The sequence below is a fragment of the Chiloscyllium plagiosum genome, unplaced genomic scaffold (assembly GCF_037043375.1).
Source record: "Chiloscyllium plagiosum isolate Xiang-an unplaced genomic scaffold, Cpla_swu_hap1 HiC_scaffold_33, whole genome shotgun sequence".
NCBI lineage: Eukaryota > Metazoa > Chordata > Chondrichthyes > Orectolobiformes > Hemiscylliidae > Chiloscyllium > Chiloscyllium plagiosum.
The window spans coordinates 19,648,928-19,674,304 of NW_028270171.1; the positions used below are offsets into that span (position 1 = coordinate 19,648,928).

The 25,377-nt window shown below is 45.7% G+C and overlaps 1 protein-coding gene and 1 non-coding gene across 9 annotated transcripts in view; both read right to left on the bottom strand.

The window, feature by feature from the left end:
* Positions 1 to 9,635: 9,635 nt before the first annotated feature.
* trnar-ccu (transfer RNA arginine (anticodon CCU)) lies at positions 9,636 to 9,708 on the bottom strand. Its single transcript has one exon. It is a non-coding gene; the product is annotated as a tRNA-Arg (tRNA).
* A 10,216-nt stretch (positions 9,709 to 19,924) lies between these two features.
* The window catches only part of LOC122547679 (suppressor of cytokine signaling 1-like), a 62,286-nt gene continuing 56,833 nt past the window's right edge, over positions 19,925 to 25,377 (bottom strand). For all 8 annotated transcript variants that reach the window (XM_087978330.1, XM_087978329.1, XM_043686281.2 and 5 more), the window contains one exon: positions 19,925 to 24,982. In XM_087978330.1, coding sequence (XP_087834456.1) covers positions 24,329 to 24,922 — 594 coding nt within the window. In that variant the 5' untranslated portion in view covers positions 24,923 to 24,982 and the 3' untranslated portion in view covers positions 19,925 to 24,328. The remainder of the gene's footprint in view (positions 24,983 to 25,377) is intronic.

The window sequence follows — 25,377 nt, forward strand, 5'->3', positions numbered from 1 at the left end:
GCTCTTCGGGAACTGGGCCGACCAATCTTCGATCCCCTTCACCATCAGGACCGACCATCTGAAGGTGCTGGGTATTTGGTTCGGAGGGGCTGGGGCGTGCGCCAAGTCTTGGGAGGAGCATATCAGGAAAGTGAGGCAGAAACTGGGCAGATGGAAGCTACGGTCGCTCTCTATCGCGGGAAACAACCTGGTGATCAGGTGTGAGGCACTGTCATTGCTGTTATACGTGGCACAGGTCTGGCCTATTCCCAGAACCTGTGCCGTCACAGTCACCCAAGCCATCTTCCATTTTATATGGAGGTCAAAGATGGGACTCGATGTATAAAGATCTGGGCAATGGGGGAAAAAATACACCCAATGCCACCCTCACCCTGATGGCCATCTTTGTGTGTGGCTGCATCAAGCTGTGCGTGGATCCCCGGTACACAAACACCAAGTGTCACTACGTACTGAGGTTCTACCTGTCCCCGGTGTTGCGAAGGATGGGCCTGGCCTCGCTGCTACGGAACGCTCCGAGTAGTTGGACCGTTCCGTATCACCTGTCCTTCGTGGAGAAGTTTATGAAGAAAAACACCTTTGACCACAAGTCCATCAGGAAGTGGTCAGCGCGTAGTGTACTTGAGACCCTTCGGGAAAAGGAGAGGGCGGATCCTATCGAGCGGTTCCCTGAGCAGACTGTCAAAGCCGTTTAGCAGAATGCCTCATCGCCAAAACTTTCCAACAAGCACCAAGACATGGCTTGGCTGGTGGTGAGAAGGGCTCTGCCTGTGAGATCCTTTATGCACGCCCGGACTCTCAGCCGCACCGCACGCTGCCCTCGAAGCGGATGCGGGGGGGGACGAGACTGTCACACACCTCCTTCTGGAATGTGCCTACGCAGAGGAAGTCTGGAGGGGAATGCAGTGGTGTTTGTCGAGGTTCGTCCCGAGCAGCTCCGTGACACGGGACTCCGTGCTCTATGGTCTGTTCCCCGGGACGCACACCGAGACGAACATCAACTGGGCCTGGAGGATCATCAACTCGGTGAAGGACGCTCTCTGGGCGGTCCGAAACCTGCTGATCTTCCAGCTGAAGGAGTTGGCCCCGACTGAGTGTTGCAGACTGGCACATTCCAAGGTCCAGGACTACGTGTTGAGGGACGTGCTGAAGCTTGGGGCAGCTGCCGCCAAGGCGCGGTGGGGAAAGACCACTGTGTAACATCTGCCTGCCTAAAGAAGAACAGGGGGCCCATACAGTCATTTGGGCTCTGCTGACGCCTCAGCTAATTATATGGATAATAAACGTCGATTTTTCCGCACCTCGGATGCTGCCTGACCTGATGTGTTTTGCAGCACCACTCTAATCTTGACTCTAATCTGCAGCATCTACAGTACCCACTGTGAGACAATCTAGTCAAGATTGTCTCACAGGCAATTCTCCATAGAGTCACAGTCATAGAGATGTACAGCATGGAAACAGACCCTTCGGTCTAACCCGTCCATGCCAACCAGATATCCCAACCCAATCTAGTCCCACCTGCCAGCACCCGCCCATATCCTTCCAAACCCTTCCTAGTCATATCCCCATCCAAATGCCCCTTAAATGTTGCAATTGTACCACTCCTCCACCACACTCACCGTCTGTGTGAAAAAGTTGCCCCTTCGGTCTCTTTTATATCTTTCCCCTCTCACCATAAACCTGTGCCCTCTAGTTCTGAACTCCCTGACCCCAGGGAAAAGACTTTGCCTATTTACCCTATCCAAGTCCCTCATAATTTTGTAAACCTCTATAAGGTCATCCCTCAGCCTCCGACGCTCCAGGGAAAACAGCCCCAGCCTGTTCAGCCTCTCCCTATGGCTCAAATCCTCCAACCCTGGCACCATCCTTGTAAGTTTCTTCTGAACCCTTTCAAGTTTCACAACATCTTTCCGATAGGAAGGAGACCAGAATTGCATACAATATTCCAACAGTGGCCTAACCAACGTCCTGTACGGCCGTAACATGACCTCCCAACTCCTGTACTCAATACTCTGACCAATAAAGGAAAGCATACCAAATGCCTTCTTCACTATCCTATCTACCTGCAACTCCACTTTCAAGGAGCTATGAACCTGCACTTCAAGGTCTCTTTGTTCAGCAATACTCCCTAGGACCTTACCATTAAATGTATAAGTCTTGCTAAGATTTGCTTTCTGAAAATGCAGCACATCGCACTTATCTGAATTAAACAGCATCTGCCACTTCTCAGCCCATTGGCCCGTCTGGTCAAGATCCTGTTGTAATCTGAGGTAATCCTCTTCGCTGTCAATTCTCCAGTCCAGGAAGAAAATACATCAAGAGAAAGCTCTGAGAGAGAGCACAGCAGGGAGAGAGAAGTACTGTAGTTTCCAAACCCTTCTTCGAGACCCCAGCAATTGTTAGTGAAGGACTAAAAGTGAAAGGCCTGGCTCTTTGGAATCTTGACCCCACCCATTCAAGCTGCTACTATTGTTCCAGAACAAAAAGTCCCCAAGGCCTCACAAATTGTTTATGGGCTTTGAAGCAGACCAATTGGCACTTCTGATCTCAACATTTCTTCATAAAGAAAAAACCAAGACAAAATACACTTCTTAAAGTCATTATATCATCATAACCTCCAACTGTGTTTGACCATTTGCCCTAATATCTCCCTGTGCTGTTCAGTGTCAAATTCTGGCATTAACTCTCCTATGAAGCATATGTGAATCACACAGTTTTTACAATCATTCAGCTCATAGTGTCTTCAGAGACTCTATGAATGAGCAATTGGCCTAGTGCCTGTAACATTGCTCATTGTTCCTTTTCAGACTCTCACTCCCTTTTGAATGCCTCGATTGAACCTACACCCCCACCACCCTTTTGTTTCATGTCCTCATCATCGCTGCGAGAAGATGTTTCCCCTTGTGTTACTTTTGCTTCTTTCGTCAGTTGCTTTACGTCTGTGCCCTCTCAGTGTCAATGCTTTCATGAATGCAAACAGTTCTCTCCCTATCAACACTGTACAATTTATAGTCCAACAGGTTTAATTGGAAGCACTAGCTTTGGGAGCGCCGCTCCTTTATCAGGTGGTTGTTGTTCAATCAGGTATTTCATCCACCTGATGAAGGAGCAACGCTCCCAAAGTTTGTGCTTCCAATTAAACCTGTTGGACTATAACCTGGTGTCGTGTGATTTTTAACTTTGTCCACCCCAGTCCAGCACCGGCATCTCCAAATCATGAACACTATACAGGACTGTCATTTTGAATCCTCTCAGTCTTCCTTTCTCTAAGGAAAGCAAAACGTTGAAAATACTGCATTCAATTCTGGTCTCCCTGCTGCAAAAAGGATGTTGTTAAACTTGAAAGGGTTCAGAAAAGATTTACAAGGATGCTGCCAGGGTTGGAGGGTTTGAGCTATAGGGTGAGGCTGAATAGGCTGGGGCTGTTTTCCCTGGAGCATCAGAGGCTGAGGGGGGATCTTATCAGCGTTTATAAATCATGAGGTACATGGATAGGGTGAATAGCCAAGAGTAGGGAGACCAAAACTAAAGGGCATAAGTTTAGGGTGAGAGAGGGAAAGATTTAAAAAGGACCTGAGGAGTAACTTTTTCACATAGAGGGTGTATGGAATGAGCTGCCAGAGGAAGTGGTGGTGGCTGGTACAATTACAACACATAAAAGGCATCTGGATAGGTACATGAATAGGAAGGATTTAGAGGGATAGGGGCCAAATGTTGGCAAATGGAAATAATTTAGAATATCTGGTCAGCATGGACAAGTTAGACTGAAGGGTCTGCTTCCATACTGTACAACTCTATATCTAACTCGATAATCATAGAATAGCATCCTTACTGTGCCCTTTGGACCAACTAACCCTCCAAAGAGTAACCCACCCCCTACCTTATAATTACCCTTGACTAATGCAACTAACCTACACATCCCTGAACACTACGGGCAATTTAGAATGGCCAGTTCACCCTAACCTACACATCCTTTGATTGTGGGAGTAAACCGGAATACCCGGAGGAAACCCCTCAGACGCAGGGAGAATGTGCAAACTTCACACAGACAGTCAGCCGAGGTTGGAATTGAATCTGGGTCCCTGGCGCTGTGAGGCAGTAGTGCTAACCACTGAGCCACCATGCTGACCCAATCCATCCTCAGAATTGAACTTCCTCAGCCCTGGAGCCTCTCCAATGCTTTCACAACCTTCCGAAAGTGCAGCACCCAGAACAGGCTGCAAAACTCCAGCTTGAGGCTGAACCTATGACTTCTACAAGTTGAACATAATCTCTTTATTCTCTAGTACTCTATGTACCTATTATTAAAGCCCAGGATCCCGTATGCTTTTGTTCATTGCTCTCTCAACCTTTCTGTTGCCATCAATGATATTATTAGGATGATTTTATAACATTTTTAGAAGCTCTGGAAGGAATGCAGAAGCATGTAAATGATTTGGATGTGATTATAGGAGGAATGATTGCAGATGACACCAAAATTGGTGGTGCCGTGGACAGTGAGGAAGGTTATCTCAGAATACAATGTGACTTTGATCAGATGGGCCAATGGGCTGAGAAGAGGTAGAAGGAATGTAATTTAGATAAATGCGAGGTGTTACATTTTGACAAGACAAACCAGAGCAGGACTTACACAGTTAATGGTAGGACCCTGGGGAGTGTCGTCAATCAAAGGGACCTAGGGGTGCAAGTACATTGTTCCTTGAAAGTGGAGTCGCAGGTAGACAGGGTGGTGAAGAAAGCATTTGGTATTCTTGCCTCCATTGGTCAGAACTTTTGAGTATAGGAGTTGGGATGTCATGTTGTGGCTGTACAGGACATTGGTGAAGTCCTTTTTATAGGAAGCATGTTGTTAAACTTGAGACGATGAGGAAAAGATTTATAAGCATGTTGCCGGGATTGGAGGGTTTGAGTTATAGGGAGAGACTGAAAAGGCTGGGGCTTTTCCCTGGAGTGTTGGAGGCTGAGGGGCGACTTTATGGAGGTTTATGTAATCATGAGAGGCGTGGATAGGATAAATAGATAAGGTCTTTTTACCAGGGCAGAGGAGTCCAAAACCGAGGGCATAGGTTTAAGGTGAGAGGGTAAAAATTTAAAAGGGACCCAAGGGGTGACCTTTTCATGCAGAGAGTGGTGCGTGTATAGATTGAGCTGGAAGTGGTGAAGGCTGGTACAATTACAACATTTAAAAGGCATCCCAATGAGTATATGAATAGGAAGGGTTTAGAGGGATATGGGCAAAATGCTGGCAAATGGGACAAAATTAGGTTAGGATATCTGGTCTGCATGGACAGGTTGGACCAAAGGGTCTGGCGCTATGGCTCCACATCAAAGAAAAGCCCCGATTTGGAGTTGTTGATGGGGATTAAGTGAAAGATGATATAGATCTTGAGGCCATAGGAAGCCAAGCCCTTACTCCGTTCCATGCCATCACAACAAACCCACCTTAAGGTCAGTCTTTGCCTCAAAGGAAAGTAAGCATTTTATTATGAGTTAAATAATGTTGAACAGTATTATTTCCCAAAGACCTTCTTAAGTACTATTCATATCCACTATATTGACAATTGGGGAGGTAGGATTTGAAATATTTACAGAGAAACCAACATTTCCGTAATATATATTCAGACTGGGATCACATGGATCTTCCTCTCTCAGTCTTAAGACCATGGAGCAGGAGTAGGCCGTCTGGCCCATCGAGCCTGCTCTGCCTTTCAATAAGATCATGGCTGATCTTTGTTGTGGACTCAGCTCCACCCACCTGCCTGCTCACCCTAACCCTTAATTCCTTTACTGTTCAAAAATCTATCTTTGACATTAAAACTTCCAATGAGGAAGCCTCAACAGCTTCACTGGGTAGGGAATTCCACAGATTCACAACCCTCTGGGTGAACAAGTTCCTCCTCAACTCAGGCCTGAATCTGCTCCCCCCTTATGTTGAGGCTATGCCCCCTCATTCTAGTTTCACCTGCCAGTGGAAGCAACATCCTTGCTTCTATCTTATCTGTTCCCTTCATAATTTTATATGTTTCTATAAGATCCCCCCTCATTATTCTAAATTCCAATGAGTATTGTCCCACTCTACTCAATCTCTCCTCAAAGCCAACCCACTCAACGCCGGAATCAACCTAGTGAACCTCCTCTGCACTCCCTCCAGTGCCAGTACGTCCTTTCTCAAGCAAGGAGACCAAAACTGTACACAGTACTGGATGGGAAAAGTGAGTACTGCAGATGCTGGAGATCAGAATCAAGAGTGGGGTGCTGGAAAAGCACAGCAGGTCAGACAGCATCCGAGGAGCAGGAGAATCGACGTTTCGGGCGTAATCTCATTCCTGATGAAGGGCTGATGACCAAAACATCAATTCTCCTGCTCCTCGGATGCTGCCTAACAGGCTGTGCTTTTCCAGCACCATACTCTCAGCTCTGATCTCCAGCATCTGCAGTGCTCAATTTCCCTGTCCAGTACTGTGTACAGTTTTGGTACTGGACAGGAATAGCACTGCAACAGTTCAGAGAAGAGCCCTCTAGCTTTCTTCCCTTCCCTTCACTGCAAACCTGTAGAGAGAAAGAAGGTGCATCAACGAAGTTGTAAAATTACATGATCACGTAACACTTCCAGAAAACAGATAAAAAATTTGCAATCTTTTGAATCAGAATTTGCCTGAGAATTCATAATCCAAACCGAACAACCCCATTCTCGGGATGAAAATGAGTCAAGAGACCATTCATAATAGCATCAATAATGCAGCCTTTTCAAGTCAAAATCTTTATATTTTATACATAGCTGTTTGCTGTTAGTTTTGGAACTAGGTTTCTATTGTTCTATATCCAGCGCAACACTAACCAATAATCCCTTTCCTCTGACTGAAAATGTAAAACCTTTTCTGGGAAAGTGACTTGCCAGCCTGAGGATAAATACCAGTCCCACTTCAATTACGATTATTTTAACGCCTAATTTGAGGTTGAATTACTCGCATAGACTTGAAAGTGCAATTCTTTCAGAATTATTCCGTTTTTTTCTAATCTCTACTTAGATATGACTAATATACTCAATATCAATGTTATATTTGCATGTGGTTTTATAAATTCATACTGCATGCAAATAAACTTGCAATTGTGATCAGAATGTAACCCCTAACACAATACAATTAAGGTAACAGTCAATGAATTACAGGGGTGTGAAAATTAATCCTAATGAAAGAAGCTACTGGCGTAAAAACATGGGCTTTGTTCCTTTCCATTTCAATGTCACTTATTAAATCCAGGATGAAGATCCGGGTTTATGATTGTCATGCATGCTGAATTCTACAGGAATGTCCTAAAAAGAGCTTTTTTGAAACTTAAGATCAGTCAGGATGTTCTGAAAAGGTTGGGGGTGGTGGTGAAAGGGGGATGGTGAATTCCTGACAAACACCTGAGTTCGGAGAATTACCCATACGATGGGGAGAAACGAAAACAGAAACTCACCTAAGTTACAAGTGGCAGACTTGACACCATTCACTGCTGCACAGAATAAAAGACAGCTGCAGCAGAAAAAGAATCTACTGCTGTGGCAAAACAAGTACTGCTTTGTGCTCATTGGAAACAAGATACTTTGAAAAGTTTAGGTTCTGATTAAAAGAAAAGTAACAGAGAAGAAGAGGCTGTTGAAGATTTAAAGAATGTGAAGGCAGAGATGCAGGTGGAATGGAATAATTGGCAAAGGACATAGAAATGTTGATTTGCTGTGAGGGAGAGATATGAACTTCTGCGGGAGAGCAGGGAGTGACTTTGGGACAGCTCCTTTAATGATGCACACAGAGTCATGGCGTGGACAGCACGGAGACAGACCCTTCGGTCCAATTTTGTCCGTGCCGACCAGATATTGTAAACTGATCTAGTTTCATTTGCTGGCATTTGGCCCATATCCCTCTAAACACTTTCTATTCATATACCCAAGCAAATGTTACTATTGTACCCACCTCGACCATTTCCTCTGGCAGATTATTCCATACGCTCACCACCGTCTGCGTGAAAAAGTTGCCCTTAAGGTCCCTTTTAAATCTTTCCCCTCTCACCTTAAATCTATGGCCTCTAGTTTTGGACTCCTCTACCCTGGGGAAAAGACCTTTGCTGTTCAACCTATCCATGCCCCTCGCGATTTTATAAATCTCTATAAACTCACTCCTCAACCTCTGACACTCCAGGGAAAACAACCCCAGCCTGTTCAGCCTCTCCCTATAGCTCAAACCTTCCAACCCTGGCAACATGCTAGTAAGTCTTTTTTAAACCTTTTCAAGTTTCACAACATCTTTCCCATATCAAGGAGACCAGACTAAAATGCAGTATTCCAAAAGTAGCCTGACAAATGTCCTGTACAGTTCCAACATTACTTCCCAACTCCTATACTCAATGCGTGAATGAATAAATGCAAGCAAACCAAATGCCTTCTTCAGGACCCTATCTTTCTTAATTCTGACAAATTATAACAAAGTAGGCAAAAGATTCTGTATATTTTGGTTGTGTTAGTTACTTAATGCAAAAGTACCTTTTATTTAGTTTGTTATACTAATTGCCTGTTGGTCTATTTTATCTATGTTGATTTTTATTTGATTGTGACAGTTTAAGTAATAAAAAATAAAGACTTGCTCGTCAATCCTTGCAATTATTTATTGGAAAATATTTCTGCTTTTTAAAAATTATTGGTCACAGAATGGGTGGGAGCATATTAGGGATTTGTGTGGAATTGAACCAACAAACTACAAAGCACATACATTGAGGTTTTAAAATCTTTAAACACAGCAAGACCTTCAATTAAAAGGTCAACATGTTTATTTTCAGTCCTCAAGCATTTGTGGAAAGAGAAAGTCTGCCTATTAGTGCCTTGCAATAATCAGAAAATAATAACTTTTCACAGTGGTTCAGTGGTTAGCACTGCTGCCTCATAGCGCCAGGGGACCTGGGTTCAAATCCAGCCTTGGGCGACTGCCAGTGTGGAGCTTGCACATTCTCTCTGTGTCTGTGTGAGTTTGCTCTGGTTTCCTTCCACAGTCACAAAGATGTGAAGGTTAGGTGATATGCCTATAGTGCTCAGGGATGTGTAGGTTAGGTGCACTGGTCAGGATGAAGGGCTTTTGCCCGAAACGTCGATTTTGCCTGTCCTCGGATGCTGCCTGAATTGCTGTGCTCTTCCAGCACCACTAATCCAGCACTGGTCAGGAGTAAATGCAGGGGAATGAGCCTTGAGTGGGTTACTGTACGAGGGATGGGTCTGTGATAGAGAAATGAAGCATTAGCGTGAAAGTAGGAGCTAAAAAAACAAGATGGCCGAAGAATTAGTTTAGTCATTAAATGCTGAAGACAAGAAGATGATCCTGATAGCGTTCAAATTATGTTCGCTAGAATGCATTGGCAATTTCTATTCGAGTCAGAAATCTAAATTTTGAGGAAGTGAAAGAGAAAGTGATATGGAACTTTAAGTGGAACTCTGTTGAGAAAGTGGAAAGTCAAACCTTGAATTTCAAATTGAAAATGAAGGGAGGAAGTTGGAACTGCTTGGAGTGCGTAAAAAGGGCAAAAACCTGAGGATGGCTTAGAAGTACTAGAAATGGGGTAATAGGTTTTTGGGACTGTGGAGGTAGGGAGTAAGCTATCTGGTGATCAGCCACCCCAGATGGGACTTGAACCCACAATCCCTGGCTTAGGAGGCCAATGCCTTATCCATTAGGCCACTGGGGCTGCACAAGCTCCTGATGAAGGGCTTTTGCCTGAAACATTGATTTTCCTGCTCGTTGAATGCTGCCTGACCTGCTGTGCTTTCCCAGCACCACTCTAATCTAGACTCTGATCTCCAACATCTGCAGGCCTCATTTATGCCTATCTGGTGATCAGGTGGAATCTGGTGTTGACAGTATCAACCGTGCGCTGAAGTCCCTGCCACCTTTCACCGTCCTTCATAAGCTAAATGCAACTGGGAAGTGGCCGTGACAATGCCCAGGGTGGGAAGAGTCAGTGCCATGTGGATGGGTGAAAGGGGTTCAGGTTTGTGTGGCACCATGGTTACTATGATTGCCTCACATCACCAGCAACCTGTGTTCGATTCCAGCGCTGGGTGACTGTCTGTTTGGAATTTGCACATTCTCCCTGTGTCGGCGTGGGTTTCCTCCAGGTGCTCTAGTTTCCTCCCACAGTCTGACGATGTGCAGGTTAGGTGGATTGACCATGTTAAAATGCCCATAGTGTCCAGGGATGTGTAGGTTAGGTGGATTAGCCATGGTTAATGTGGGGTTATGGGGATAGAGTGGGGGACTGGGGCTGGGTGGGATGCTCTTCAGAGGGTCAGTGCAAACTCAATGGGCTGAATGGCTGCTTTCTACCATGTAGGAATTCTATGATTCCACAGTATATTTGCAAATCCAGCTACATTTAATCTGCAATCATTTCATCATCCATGTGCAATGCATCTAGAGTGATAGTGTTGAGGATTCATATGCTTATTGAAGCATTTGGCACATTGCCATTGGTCATTGAACATTGACATCTCACTGAGGGTGATGTTAGCAACCCAATGACTTTAAAAGAAGCCAATATTGGCCAGAGGTGACCCATTTCTCCTACAACTTCCAAAGATGCAGTAGAAGGCAGACACCAATGCTTTCTCATCTGTCATGTCTGATTAATGATGGTTTGATGCTGAATGCAGTGAGATGTTGACTGATAGATGTGCGTCTGGGTTGAGATATTGACTGATTGATGTGCCTTTGGGTTGAGAAGGAGGTCAGCAGCAGCGGGCTCTCCACTTTTGGGTGTGATGTGTTGATATGGACCTTCACCAAGATGGTGCCCATGCTGAGGTAGAAGCTGACTGAATGATGGAGGCCTGGCCCTGGTTATCAGGAGCACATGTCTCATGGTGTGGAGGAGCACCCTCATCTGCATGAGGACACCACCTCTGAGTCTTTACAGACCTAAGAACCTCTTTCACACCTCGTGTTCCTAACAGAAGGGGAGACAACACTCTAGTGGTATTGTTGCTGGATTGTTAATCCAGAGGTAATGTTCTTGGAACCCAGGTAGATGGTAGAATTTGAATTCAATTAAAATCAGGAATTAAGAGTTTAATGATGACCATGAATACATTGCCGATTATTGGGGGAAAACCCCATCTGGTTCACTGAAGGAAATCTATCATCCTTACCTGAAGAAGACTTAAACCTGAAACGTTGACTTCTCCACCTCCTGAAGCTGCCTGGCTTGCTGTGTTCTTGCAGCCTCCTGCTTGTCCAGCTTGGTTTCCAGCATCTGCAGTTTTTTTTGTCTCCATCCTTACCTGGTCTGGCCTACATGTGACTCCAAAGTCACAACAAAGTAGTTGACTCTTAAATTGCCCTCTGGGAAATCAGGGATGGGCAATAAATGCTGGCCTAGCCAGTGAATGAATTACAACAAAAGTAATTTCCTCTGAGACTCCTGTCCCTAGCTGCTGATGGGATGTTGCTCACTGTGTTTGACTTCCTGTGAAGGTGAATGCAGAAGGATCAGGGCTGACCATAAGCCCAGGGGGAAGTCCCCAGGTCTCCTCAGGGACTGCAGATGGCCCAGGGTTTGTTAGTCCTGACTCTATTCCCTGAAGATGAGCGAAGGAGGCAGTGGTCAGTGGGGGTTCCACATGTTCCAGGACCATGGGAGCGGAGTGGTGGCAGGCCCAGGAGCCAGACCCGAAGGCTGTAAAAATAAGAGGCTGTCCTGTTCTTGTGGCTATGAAGGTCATGGGGTCAGTCTGGCACCAGGAGGACCAAACTACAATTCATTTGCAGGAACGGGCTCCAGCCCATCAATGTTCGAGGTGATTCGGGGTGGGGGTTGTGCCCATAACCTTGGCAGCTACCCTGACCCCTACACCCTGGAGCACTCTTGCATTCCCAACAGAAGCGGAATTTGAGGGTCCAGGTGCCTTAGAAGTCTGGCGACTGGGAAACAAGGGATATCCACGTGACTCATACAACCGCCTGACTGATGCCAAGCTTGGGCACACTGCTACCCAAGCTTTGACCAGGGACATGGTGCTGCAGACAATGGAGCTGAAGAAGATGTGGCTCCGATGCCAGCACTGCTGTGAAGGGGCAGCCTTCTAGTCCAGTGTGCTCCAGCATCCTGGCGAGCTATCAACAAGGTGGCATGCTGGGTGCTGAAGGCCTGGGGAACAGGAGCAGTCATAGAGAGGCACAGCACGGAAACAGCCCCTTTCATCCAACTCGTCCCTGCCGATCAGTTACCCTAACCTGATCTAGCCCCATTTGTCAGCTCATGTGGCTCATGTTCCTCTAAACCCTTCCTATTCTGTTGTGGGCATTGGGAACAGAGTGACATAGAGAGGGTGTTCAGATGGGACCTAGCAACCTGTGTGGCCTAGTGGTAAAACAATGTCTAGGGTGATAGAAAGCGATTGGATGTGCCAAAGAGTGTCAATAATGTTGGCAATGTGCTGTGATTAACATGACTGATGTGACACTGCAGCTGTACAAGACATTGGTGAGGCCACTTTTAGAATATAGTCATCTGAGGAGGAAGGTGATGAAAGCATTTGGCAGGAGGAAGCTCTCTTCTTGTTCGTGACAGAGCTTAGCAATGTCAGAGGCCACAAGCCAGACTGGCCAGTTCCAATTGAGGGGAGCTGGGTGCAGTGGACAATTAGGAACTGTTAAAAAGCTATTGGTCATCACACCAGCACTTAGTTGGCACTGTGGAGATGAAATGCAGCTTCTATTGATTTTGAGATTAGATTAGATTCCCTACAGTATACAAACAGGTCCTTTGGTCCAACAAGTCCACACCGACCCTCCGAAGAGTAACCACCAGACCCATTCTCCTACCCTGTATTTACCCCGACTAATGCACCTAACACTATGGATATTTTAGCATGGCCAATTCACCTGGCCTGCACACCTTTGGACTGTGGGAGGAAACCAATGCTAACGGGGGAGAATGTGCAAATTCCACACAGACAGTCACCCGAGGCTAGAATCAGACCCAGGTCCCTGGTGCTGTGAGGCAGCTGTGCTAACCACCGAGCCACATTTTGGTTTCCTTTTGGTGACTGTAAACAAAAGCTCACATTTGGATTTGTCCAATTGCTTGCATGTATTTGATGTCCCCTTATCGGACAACAGCAAGCTGCAGTTCTGTAGAGGGCATTGGGACCTAGCAACTTGTGTGGCCTAGTGGTAAAACAGTGACTAGGGTGAAAGAAAGCGATTGTATGTGCCAAGGAATGTCAATAATGTTGGCAATGTGCTGTGATTAATGTGGCTGATGTGACATTGCAGCTGTACAGGACATTGGTGAGGCCACTTTTAGAATACTGTGTTTAATTCTGCTCTCCCTGCTACAGGAATGATGTTGCGAAACTTGAAAGGGTTCAGAAAAGATTCACAAGGATGTCGCCAGCGTTGGAGAGTTTGAGCTACAGGGAGACACTGAATAGGCTGGGGCTATTTTCCCTGGAGTGTCGGAGGCTGAAGGGTGACCTTATAGAGGTTTATAAAGTCATGAGGGGAATGGATAGGGTAAATAGCCAAGATCTTTTCCCTGGAGTGGGGAGTCCAAACTAGAGGCCATAGGTACAAGGTGAGGGGAAAGATTTAAAAAGGACCTAAGGGGCAACTTTTTCAACACAGAGGGTCGGAAATAAATGGAATAAGCTGCTAGAGGAGGTGGTGGAGGCTGGTATAATTAGAACATTTAAAAGGCATCTAGGGGAAGAGTTTAGAGGGATATGGGCCAAATGCTGGCAAATAGGACTTAATTAACTTAGGATATCTGGTCAGCATGGACAGGTTGGGCCAAAACGTTTGCTTCCTTGCTGTACGTCTCTATGATTATATGACAATGACAGTGACGCGTTACCAATACTCATCCAAATACACAGCAGCGTTTGAAAAGATGCCGATCCATTGGTGTGCATTTGCCGAACGGTGGGTCATTTTGGCTACATAATAAGATGGAGCAGGAATTGGACACAAGGGGTGTGATGGATTGTCAATGAGGTGAGCATGGTTAAATACGGCAATAAAAGGCACATGACCTCACAACAAAAACCCTCCAAAAACCTTTGGTGCAGCTTACACTTAGCCACAAAAAAGAATACAATTTAGCCCAAAGGGTTGCTTTTGGGAAGGCTGGGAACAAAAAGGCCAAATTCTTTTCCTATTAAATAAAATCAACACAATGGCGCCTCAGTGCAACTTCAATCCATTTGTGTACATAACTCTCACATGTACTCAAACTCCCACAAGGACAAATATTAGTCAAGTGCAAATCTCTCCTGAGAAATGTTCTACCTCTTTGTTTAAACTCCACTTACTTTGAAAGACCACGTAATAAATTCATCGTGATTCGTCATCTATTATCAAGAATGTTTCTGGATGCTCTCCTCCCTCCAAGTGATACTACGACCTGTTTAGGATCAGGGCAAGAATGTTGAGCTCTCTCCTCTCAATAAGAAGACTTGTAGGATTTGGCAAACAGAGCTGAAAATGTGTTGCTGGAAAAGCACAGCAGGTCAGGCAGCATCCAAGGAACAGGAGAATCGACGTTTCGGGCATAAGCCCTTCTTCAGGAATGAGGAAAGTGTGTCCAGCAGGCTAAAATAAAAGGTAGGGAGGAGGGACTTGGGGGAGGGGCGTTGGAAATGCGATAGGTGGAAGGAGGTCAAGGTGAGGGTGATAGGCCGGAGTGGGGTGGGGGCGGAGAGGTCAGGAAGATGATTGCAGGTTAGGAAGGCCGTGCTGAGTTCGAGGGATTTGACTGAGACAAGGTGGGGGGAGGGGAAATGAGGAAACTGGAGAAATCTGAGTTCATCCCTTGTGGTTGGAGGGTTCCTAGGCGGAAGATGAGGCGCTCTTCCTCCAACCGTCGTGTTGCTATGGTCTGGCGATGGAGGAGTCCAAGGACCTGCATGTCCTTGGTGGAGTGGGAGGGGGAGGGGGAGTTGAAGTGTTGAGCCACGGGGTGGTTGGGTTGGTTGGTCCGGGTGTCCCAGAGGTGTTCTCTGAAACATTCCACAAGTAGGCGGCCTGTCTCCCCAATATAGAGGAGGCCACATCGGGTGCAGCTGATGCAATCGATGATGGGTGTGGAGGTGCAGGTGAATTTGTGGCGGATATGGAAGTATCCCTTGGGGTCTTGGAGGGAAGTAAGGGGGAAGGTGTGGGCGCAAGTTTTGCATTTCTTGCGGTTGCAGGGGAAGGTGCCGGGAGTGGAGGTTGGGTTGGTGGGGCGTGTGGATCTGACGAGGGAGTCACGGAGGGAATGGTCTTTTCAGAACGCTGATAGGGGAGGGGAGGGAAATATATCCCTGGTGGTGGGGTCCGTTTGGAGGTGGCAGAAATGACGGCGGATGATACGCTGTACATGGAAGTTGGTGGGGTGGTAGGTGAGGACCAGTGGGGTTCTTCTACAAGGATTTGGCAAACAGCCCATACCCCGCACCAATGTTACCCATACACCCATTTTCACATTGACAAGAGGAAACACTGGGAAATAAGACAGACAGCAGTAGTCTGATATCAGAGATCAGATTTTCATCTTGGAGGAAGGATTCAGGATTCAGGAGATTTCCAGACATTGTGATCCCATCACATTCATGATGTAGAAAAGGGACAGTCTTTCTTTGGTAATTGACCTGTTGCAGTTATAGAAGGGGACACAATGTCAAGGTCAGGCTTATCTCAATTCACTGGGCCACTGACCTGTATCTGATGATGAGTGAGAGGCTGTTAAACCTCTACTCTGCTTATCCCACCACACTATACCTCCCAACTCCCAAAACCATTCACCTTGTACCCAGCATAGATAGAACTCAGAGATCCTTTGATAGCATTGCAGAGTCTTTGAGAAGCTCATAATACTGTGAAAATAACCAAACAATATCTCATATCTATTTAATAAAGACGATTTAGCAGTTAATAAATCTCAAAATAATCATGAATTCATTTTGTTTTAAAAAAAAGCCATAATCTTCCTTTCAGATCATTAATCTGTGAATCAGTGAATTTTGAAAACTAGATTTACTCCCTGAAAATTGAGGGAATTAAATACCCATGATGGCAGGGATGGAGACTGGAATCCTGGGTCACACCCACCATTTCTAAACCCTACCAGTAAATTCTAGCCCATCGCAGGATGAAAAGGTCCAACTTGAAACCCATTATACCTCAATGAGGTTTTGAACATCTCAATGTTCATCCACTATGGCTCAGCAGTTAGCACTGCTGCCTCACAGTACCAGGGACTTGGGTTAAATTCCTGCCCAGGAAATTGCCTGTGTGGAGTTTGTACATTCTCCCCATGTCTGCGTGGGTTGCCTCCAGCACTCCAGTTTCATCCCACAGTCTAAAGATGTGCAGGTTAGGTAGATTGGTCACGTTAAATCGGTGTCCAGGGAGATGTAGGTTAGATGGATCATCCATGGGATATACAGTATAGTACGGGCGTAGGGTGGATTTAGTTGGGATGACCTTCAGAGAGTTGGTATGGGCCAAATGGCCTGCTTCCATACTGTAGGGATTCTATGAATAAATCCACGGAACAATTTTGTTTTAAGAACATTCCCTCACACGCTCTTCATGGGAATAGCATGGTGGCTCAGTGGTTAGCACTACAGCCTCACAGCACCAGGGACCTGGGTCAAATCCAACCTGGAGTGACTGTCTATGTGGAGTTTGCACACTCTCCCTGTGTCTGTGTGAGTTTCCTCTTGGTGCTCTGGTTTCCTCCCACAATCCAAAGATGTGCAGGTTAGGTGGATTGTCTATACTGAATTGCCAATAGTGTTGGGTGTATTAGTCATGGGGAATAATTAGATTAGATTAGATTCCCTACAGTGTGGAAACAGGCCCTTCGGCCCAACAAGTCCACACCGACCCGCCGAAGCACAACCCACCCAGACGCATTTCCCTCTGCGTAATGCACCTAACACTATGGGGGCAATTTAACATGGCCAATTCACCTGACCTGCACATCTTTGGATTGTGGGAGGAAACCGGAGCACCCAGAGGAAACCCACGTAGACACGGGGAGAACGTGCAAACTCCATACACACAGTAGTGCTAACCACTGAGCCACCATGCCGCCCTTAAATATAGGGAATGGATTTGGGTGGATTACTCTTCGGAGGGTCGGTGTGGACTTGTTGGGCCGAAGGGCCTGTTTCCACTCTGTAGGGATCCTCAGTTAACATGCAATTTTATATATTTATAAAGTTTTCCCTATTGAGCAGGATCAGAATACTCATTTTATTAAGATAATGTTACATACAGTATCTGGGACTGGGAGGATGTTTCTGTTTGCATCTCACCCAGTGAGATAGTTGCAGTCTAGATCACAGCATCCAATTCTAGGTCATTCTAAGCAGGTATCAAACCAGTACAATAGTACCACCCCTCGCCCCCCCCACCCAACCCCCACCCTCCCCTCCCCCAGTAGCCATGGGGAATATGTTCCAGGACCTACTGCGAAAGCCCCAAACCACGGATAGGAGTGAACCCATTCATTTCAATGGGAAACGTAGCTTCCCGGCAGCCTCCTGCTCTCTGGTTCCCTATAAAATGTTCAGGCCGCAATAATCCGTGGGTAACTGAAACTGCAGAAAATGACTCCGTGGATATGGGGGTCGCCCATTTTCAGAATATTTAAATGAAACTTTACTCTTAAATACAGCCACATCTCCTCTGTGTATCAAAATATGCTTTTCTCCCAACACCTATTTCAGATTTGTGGTTGTTTTTTCTCATGTCGAGCTGCAATATAACGACAGGCTGTTACGGTGGCTCAGTGGTTAGCACTGCTGCCTCACAGCACCAGGGAACCAGTGGTCAATTCCAACCTTGGACAACTGTCTGTGTGGGGTTTGCACATTCTCTTTGTGTCTGTGTTTCTACCGGGTGCTCTGGTTTCCTCCCACATTCCAAAGATGTGCAGGTTATGGTGGATCGGCTGCGGGATGGAACGGTCTTCAGGGTTGGTGTGGACTTGATGGGCCAAATGGCCTGTTTCCACACTGTAGGGATTCTGTGATATTACACCTCAAGAGCTATGAAAGAGTATGGATCCTTTCACAACTTTGCAGCATCCCAAAGCACTTCAATGTCCAACACTGGTTTGCCCTGGTGGGTAAGTCTAGGACCAGAAGGCATAATCTCAGAATAAAGTGTTGCAAATTTAAGGCAGAAATGAGGAGTAATTTCTGCTCTCAGGGGAGGGGAATTGATGAAATTCCTAACCGCAGAGGGCTGCCAAGGCAAGATCATTGAGTATGTACAAGGCTGAGGCAGACAGATTTTTAAACAGCAAGAGAATCAAACATTGTAGGGAAAGAGGAGTTGAGGATTATCAGATCAGCCTCGACCTCTGACCGGAAAAGCAGACTCAATGGGCTGAACGGCCTATTTCTGCTTCTACATTTTATGGTCTTAAAACACTTCTTAAAGTGTTGTCAATATTGCACTGAAGGAAAATGTGTCAAACAAGCAGCACAAGGCATTTCCCCATGGACTAAAATAACATAAATCAATGGTTTAAACCTGTGTTCAATAATTGGTTGAATAATGAATGGTAACAATATACCTGAGGAGATTAATCCCTTGCTTCTCTCTGAATAGTGCCAATCACATTTTACCTCCAGCTAAACAGAAAAACCGAGGGTCAGTCACACATTGCAACTGAAAGGCAACACTGCATTCCCTCAGCCCCTTGGGACTTCAAAAGGTCATCTCGACAAAGTAGTGGTCTTGACTTTTGACCCGTGACCAGAACTGGACAGCTGCCCATCACCATGGCAAAGTGGCCTCCATAATCTTGAGAACCTCATAATTTTGCCCTCATTTAAATTGGGTAGGTCGGCTGTGGGGAGCTGAATGACAGCTGGCCAAATTAAGGCCTCATTAAAGTCTCAACGTTGGGATCGGGGCGACGTTGTTAATGGTGGCCCGAATGTCACTGAGATCACTCCTCAGTTCCAGTTCCCTTCGCTTCGATCCAAAATGGAAATCAGCCTCCCACTTTCAAAATATATTTCCCCACAGCATGTGAGGGCCACTGACAAGGAACAACATTTGTCACCTGCTTCCTGTTGTCTTCAATTGGAATATTTGCTCAGCCATTTAAATTAAGAATTCTGTGGATCTGGAGTCACATAAAGGCCAGATCAGGTCAGCAGACATCCCTCCTTAAAGGGTGTTCATGAATCAGATGGGTTTTTACAACAGAGGATAGATGTCACGTCACCTTAATGAGATTATTTTACAATTCCAGATTTTATTAAAAGAAATTAAGCTCCAACCACTGTCATGGTGGGTTTTGAACCAAATCCTTAGGCCTTTTAGCCCAGTGACATTACTGCTATGCCACCATATGTGATAGGGCCCCAATTTCCATATTCGAAAGGTTTCAGTCATCTGAAGCAAGTCACACTGAGAGTAAGCTACTTGCAAAATTGAGCAGGCCCCAACACCATACCAATAGGGGGCCCACCATCAATATTTTGAGTTAATTGTTGTTCCATTAAAACCAGGCAAAGATGATGGACAATCCACCCACTCAGGGGGGGTTTAAACCCAGACTTTCTATTGCAAAAAGTGAAGGTGTTTCCCCACTAAGCTCCTTAAGGGTGAGGATCTGAATGCATTCATTGGAATTGAACATAAGGTCATTAGCGTGGAGCAGTCTTCTGAATCATGCCAATAACGGCAAGCTTTTGCTTAGAGGAGAAACATTCTCTCATTGCCTCCACAGAGTCTTTATTCCAAAGGGCCTGTGGCATTGATGAAGAAAAAACACATTTTTTATAAAAATAAGTTAACCACTCCACCATCTGCTTCACAGAACCCTTCCATTGCCCACCGTCCACCATTACACCATCCAGGAGGGCACACGCAAAACAAACCAAAGGCAGCGAGACACTTTAACACAAATATCTTTATTTGGTTCACAAATAAATATTCTGTACATGTGTTAAATGACACAATAAAACAGAGCAGCTAAGTTGCACTTGGTGCAAAGGGAAACTTAATTTGTAATGAATTACAAATACATGTCAAACAAAACAATTGTGTTAAAATATTTGTTTCTGTTTTTGAACAGCAGTGTCTGGTTTACGCGAGATTCGTAGTGTCTTTTGTGGAATTTGTCACACAATGTGACGGTTCGGTTTTAATGTGGCGCCAAGGGGGGTGGGGGCGCAAAATCAGAAGTCACATGACACCAGGTTATAGTCCAATAGGTTCACTTAAAATTCATCACCTGATGGAGCAGCGCTATGAAAGCTTGTGATTTCAAATGAACCTGCTAGACAATAACCTGGTGTCATGTGACTCCTGACTTTGTCCACACCAGTCCAACACCGGCCTCTCCACATTATCAAGGGGTATGGGAAAGGATTTACTTCCATTCATAAACATGTACAATTTTGGCCTATATCAGATTAGGAAACTTGGGTGCAAATGTTCTGGGAACTGGAGGGTACAGTTCAACATTGTCAAAAGAATTGGGGCTGGGCAAGGAAACTGGCTTCCCAATGGGTAGGGTTGTTCAGATGCAAATGTCCGGTCAGCCACACGGGTGGGAGTAGGCCCCAAACCAGCTTTCAAAGTGAAGGTGGATGCTTGAAGAATAAAACTAATTAACAGTTTGAGAGAAAAGGCAGGAGAATAAGTGGCCAGTGCTGTCCAAGAACAGACACAGACACAATGGTCTGAATAGGCTCCCTCTTTGCTGTATGATTCTAAGATTCTTACCGTTTTAGGCTCATTTATCCACTCAGTTGTGCACTCAATGAATGACCACAATTCTTTCCTGTCACTCCGGGCCTATACTTTTACTACCTCTAATCTCCATCCGACAACAGCAGAGTCAAAGTTACAAAAGCAGAAATTGCTGGAAAAGCTCTGGTTACCTGTGTGCAGAGAAATCAGCATTTCTCTTCCTTGGAACTGGAAAGGCAGTAGCTAAGATCTATGCTGTCTGTCCTATCTGTTTCTTTCTTACATCCGTGATTGGGAGGTGGTGTGTAGTGGTAAAATCACGGGACTAGCTAATCCAGAAGCCCTCAGCTAATGTTCTGGGGATGTTGGGTTTAAATCCCACATGGCAGATGGTCAAATTTAAATTCAATAAAATGGGAATGAAAAGCTAGCAACCATGTACCATTCTCAATTATTGTAAAAATCCATCTGATTCACTAATGCCTTTGACAAAGGGAATCTGCTGTCCTTACCTGGTCTGGCCTAAATGAGACTCCAGACCCATCACAATATGGTTGACTCATTAGGAATGGGCAAGTCAGCATCACCCACATCCCATGAACCAATAAAAAAAAAACTAACTTACAAGGTTAACTTTAACTAAATTTCACCTCCTCAAGTTACCCATGTCAGTTTGAACATCTTACCTCCAACTATTAATGAAGCTAGCTCAAATCAAACCTAAGGGACCTCATTTATTGAGGGATGCATTGGGTGACTTTGACTAGCAATGTGTCATGGAAGGAATCAGCTCAGGGGGACTTGGTTAGATAAGAATCCTGAGATCTAGCCCTATCGATACTGAGCAGTTTGATATATTTTCTTGCTGGCTCGTCATTAGCCATTATAGAGCCCAAGCAGTATGCAGTCTGATGCTCACTGGCTGGCCAGACTTGGGAGCAAAGTTGGGTGCAGTTTTGCTTGATGGATATAGAATCAGAGTGAGCACATGGTTGCTGAGCATAGAGAATGAGGTCTTCAGGAAAGCCGAAGTGTTTGGACATTAGAGAGGGAATTTTGAAACTGCATTATGATTGTGTGCAAATTTGGTATTTAGCACACAGAAATGTCACGAATAAAAAGGGAGGAACCACTATGTAAGCCAGACACTGCCCTTTTCAAATTACATGAAATTATTAACCATGCTGCAAAAAACAGCAACGCCTTGGGACAACGATACAAACTTCTACAGTATCCAAGCACACGTCGGAGAGAATTCTCACAAGCTCTTCTGTTATTCTTTGGTGGAACGTGAGCTTCTCTGGCAAGGCCACTGTCTGTCGACCAAACCTAATTGCCCTCGAGGCTAGCCCATCACCCAATAAATGCCAATCATTCTCTCTCAAGATTGTCACCTGCTCAAGAGCATAGCAGTTTTTCAGCAGTCTGTCCCAGGAGTGAAATGCGTAGAAATGACCTGATCTTTCTATTTAAATAGAGGTCTGATTGATTCAGTTTGACTGAATGTAGAAGTGACACATTCTCACCCTGTAGATATTGGACCCCAAACCGAACTTTTCTTCCTATCTGGATTTAGTTCTGGGTTGAATGGGGAACTCTAACATCCATGGGACATCAGTTGAGTTGTCCATAGATCATATCAGTGCCAAATGATAGGCTCCTACAGCATTGATCTAGGCTGTCAGAAGCTGTTGTTGTTCACTGCAATTGGTAATTATCACTTCCATTATTAACCTCGAAATTCGCAATAAATCATTAAGAAAAGACTTGTTTCATAAAACCTTTTACTTTCTTTATTAAGAAATACTATTCAAATAAAACTTTTAGGAGTAAAAAGTTGATTTTGATTACCAGTGTAGAAGTGCTTATTAACCTTGCTTATTAAATGGAGACAGCAGAGGTTAGGATTAATTTTCTGCATAGATTCTAACTGGGGTTTGACATAAACTCAGAATCAAGATGGGGGAACAAAGCCAGCTTCATTGTGAGAAATCAAAACTGTTCGACAGACTTGAATAAACAAACCATGAGTATGGAACCACAGAGTAATTATGGTGGAATCGAATAAGGGTTCCGGACTGACAAACAACAGAGATCACAGAGTGAGTTTCGGCTTGGAATCCAATCAAAGGGATGGTCCATTGAACTGCATGGTGACCTGAGCAGATTTAGATATTTTCATTGGAATAATTAAGAAATCATTGGGTGATCTTGTCTGTACGATAGATTCCTTTTTCCAAACATTCTACATTTGTGGCAATGTTTGCTTTCCCGTTATCAAAGAGGCAGATTCACGCTGGGGATCAGGGTGGCTGACAAGGCAAGGGAGGAGTTACTTGCTTATCCAGGCCACCTTTCTTTACGTAATAGATTGAGTAATGAGTGCAGGTGGGTTACATAGGGCTGACCTGTCAGAAGCTGACCCAATTCACCCCCAACATACTTTGGCCTTGCTGCAAGACGCTTGCAACACTCATAATACACAATCAACATGGATCATAAAATCCGACAGTGTGGAAACAGGCCATTTGGCCCATCAGGTCCAGATTGATCCCTCTGAAGGGCATCCGTATAAGATCCAGTCCCCTACCTTCTGCCCGTAACCCTGCATTCCGATGGCCAATCCACCTCAGCTGCACATCTTTGGACTGTGGAAAGAAACCAGAACACCCTGAGGAAAACCACGCAGACACGGGGAGAATGTCTGTGCGGAGATTGCACAGTCTCTCTATGCTGGAATCGAACCCGGGTCCCTGGCGCTGTGAGGCAGCAGTGCTAACCACGGTGCTGCCCTAATGGAGGAATGGGAGAGGCAACAGTACAGTAGCGCTAACACCACTGGGCAAACAATTCTAAAGCTTACGGTGACACCCTGGAGACATGGGTCCAAAGCCCACCACAGCAGCTGATGGAACTGGGTCTCTTATGGTGTGGTGGTGTGTCCCCACCACTAAGCCAGGAGGCCCGGGTTCAAGTCCCACCTGCCCCAGACCTGTGTCATGACAGTTAAGAACAGGCTGATCAGAAGATTAGTGGGGCTTCAGTAACTCAATTCTGACCAGTCTCTCCTTCTGTACCAGATTGTTGACAAACTGCATTCTAACAAACCAGTTCACTGTTTAATTACATATTAAAATATAGATATGAATATATAACATTAAAATAATTGACAAAAATTCTGCAAACTAATGCTTTTGAATAACTAAATACTCCTCAGTGCTGGCTCCAAAAGGAACCACAAGACAAGGTCTTCTTTGAAAGAATGAAAACGATGTCTCCATATCCTTCAGAAATGATTGACTGAAAATGCCGGCGTCTTTTCCCAGCCTCCTACTTGAGGCAGTAAGTGCTCGGGAGCTTGCTCGGCTCTCGATGTGCACCCTTCCTGACTGTACACTGCCCGTATACATCCACTGGCCAACGGCACTCCTACGTCTGGGTCACATCATCTGGGCAAAGGGAACACCGCAACCAGGAGGACGTTGGTGGCATCCCCAAGAACCTGGTGCTCCTCGCTGGGTGTGGATGCACTCCTTCCTCCAAACTCCCAATCTCCACCAGCGATCAATTCCAAACAGAAAATCCCGGCGGTCCCTCAGTTACAGTTTGAACGGAAATTCCTCCATGTACTGCTGCAGCCGGGGCACTAAAGGAAGTTGCCGCACGCTTTCAATGCCAAAATGGCCGATTATGTTCTTCCTGCACAACTGCTTCAGATTCAGGATGGGGTTTTTCCTCAAGGGTTTGGAAAAAACCACAGAGACCCCACAGTCAAACCTGAAGGGCTTTACCTGGGTGCTGTCCACACAGTATTCCAGAAGTTTCACCACGCAGTCAAAGCAGGCACCGTTGAACCAGAAGTGCTCCTTCTCAAACAGGATCCGCATGCTGACCGGTCCGTTCTCAGCCTGGACGCTCAAGCTGAACAGGTGGTTGGCCTGAGAGCTGTCCCGAACTAGGAAAGTGCCCACCGATTCCATCATCAGCAAGGCGTGAGCCTGAGCCACAGTGAGCGGGCCCCAGTAAAATCCACTCTCGTCCAGGAAGCGCAGGGTCCTGTTGACAATCTCCCGCTCCTGGTTGCGGAACGGGCGGAAGTGCGTGGGCTGGTCAGGCGGGCAGTGCTGGAATCGGGGAGGCTCGGGTCGTCGCGCATTCGCCAGTGCATCCAGTTGCGTGCTCCCACCGACCATCTCAGAGAGTCCGCCAACTTCGAAGGGACTCCATCTTTAACCTCCGTGTGGATAAAAGTCCTGCGGGGGGGGGGGGGGGGAGGGAGGCGCGAGGGGGGAGAGAAAAAGAGAACAAGTTGAACACAGAGTGAGATTGTGAACTGGACTATAGCCATGGAGAAGTGCAGCACGGAAACAGACCTTTCGGTCCAACTCATCCATGCTGACCAGATATCCAAAATTACATCTTGTTCTTCGATAATGCAATGGTTGTGTTCTCGTGCAACCCCATGTCAATGAAACATTGCGGTTTAGAAACAGCACTTAAAGTGTCAGCGATTTAATTGTGTCATAGCCAATACACATTTTATAAATTTGTGCTTTAGAAATAGTGTCCCCAAATCATTAATCGCGTTACAGCGAATTCACGGTAACGAAACACGCATTATATCAGAATGACCTGTAATCTAGAACCA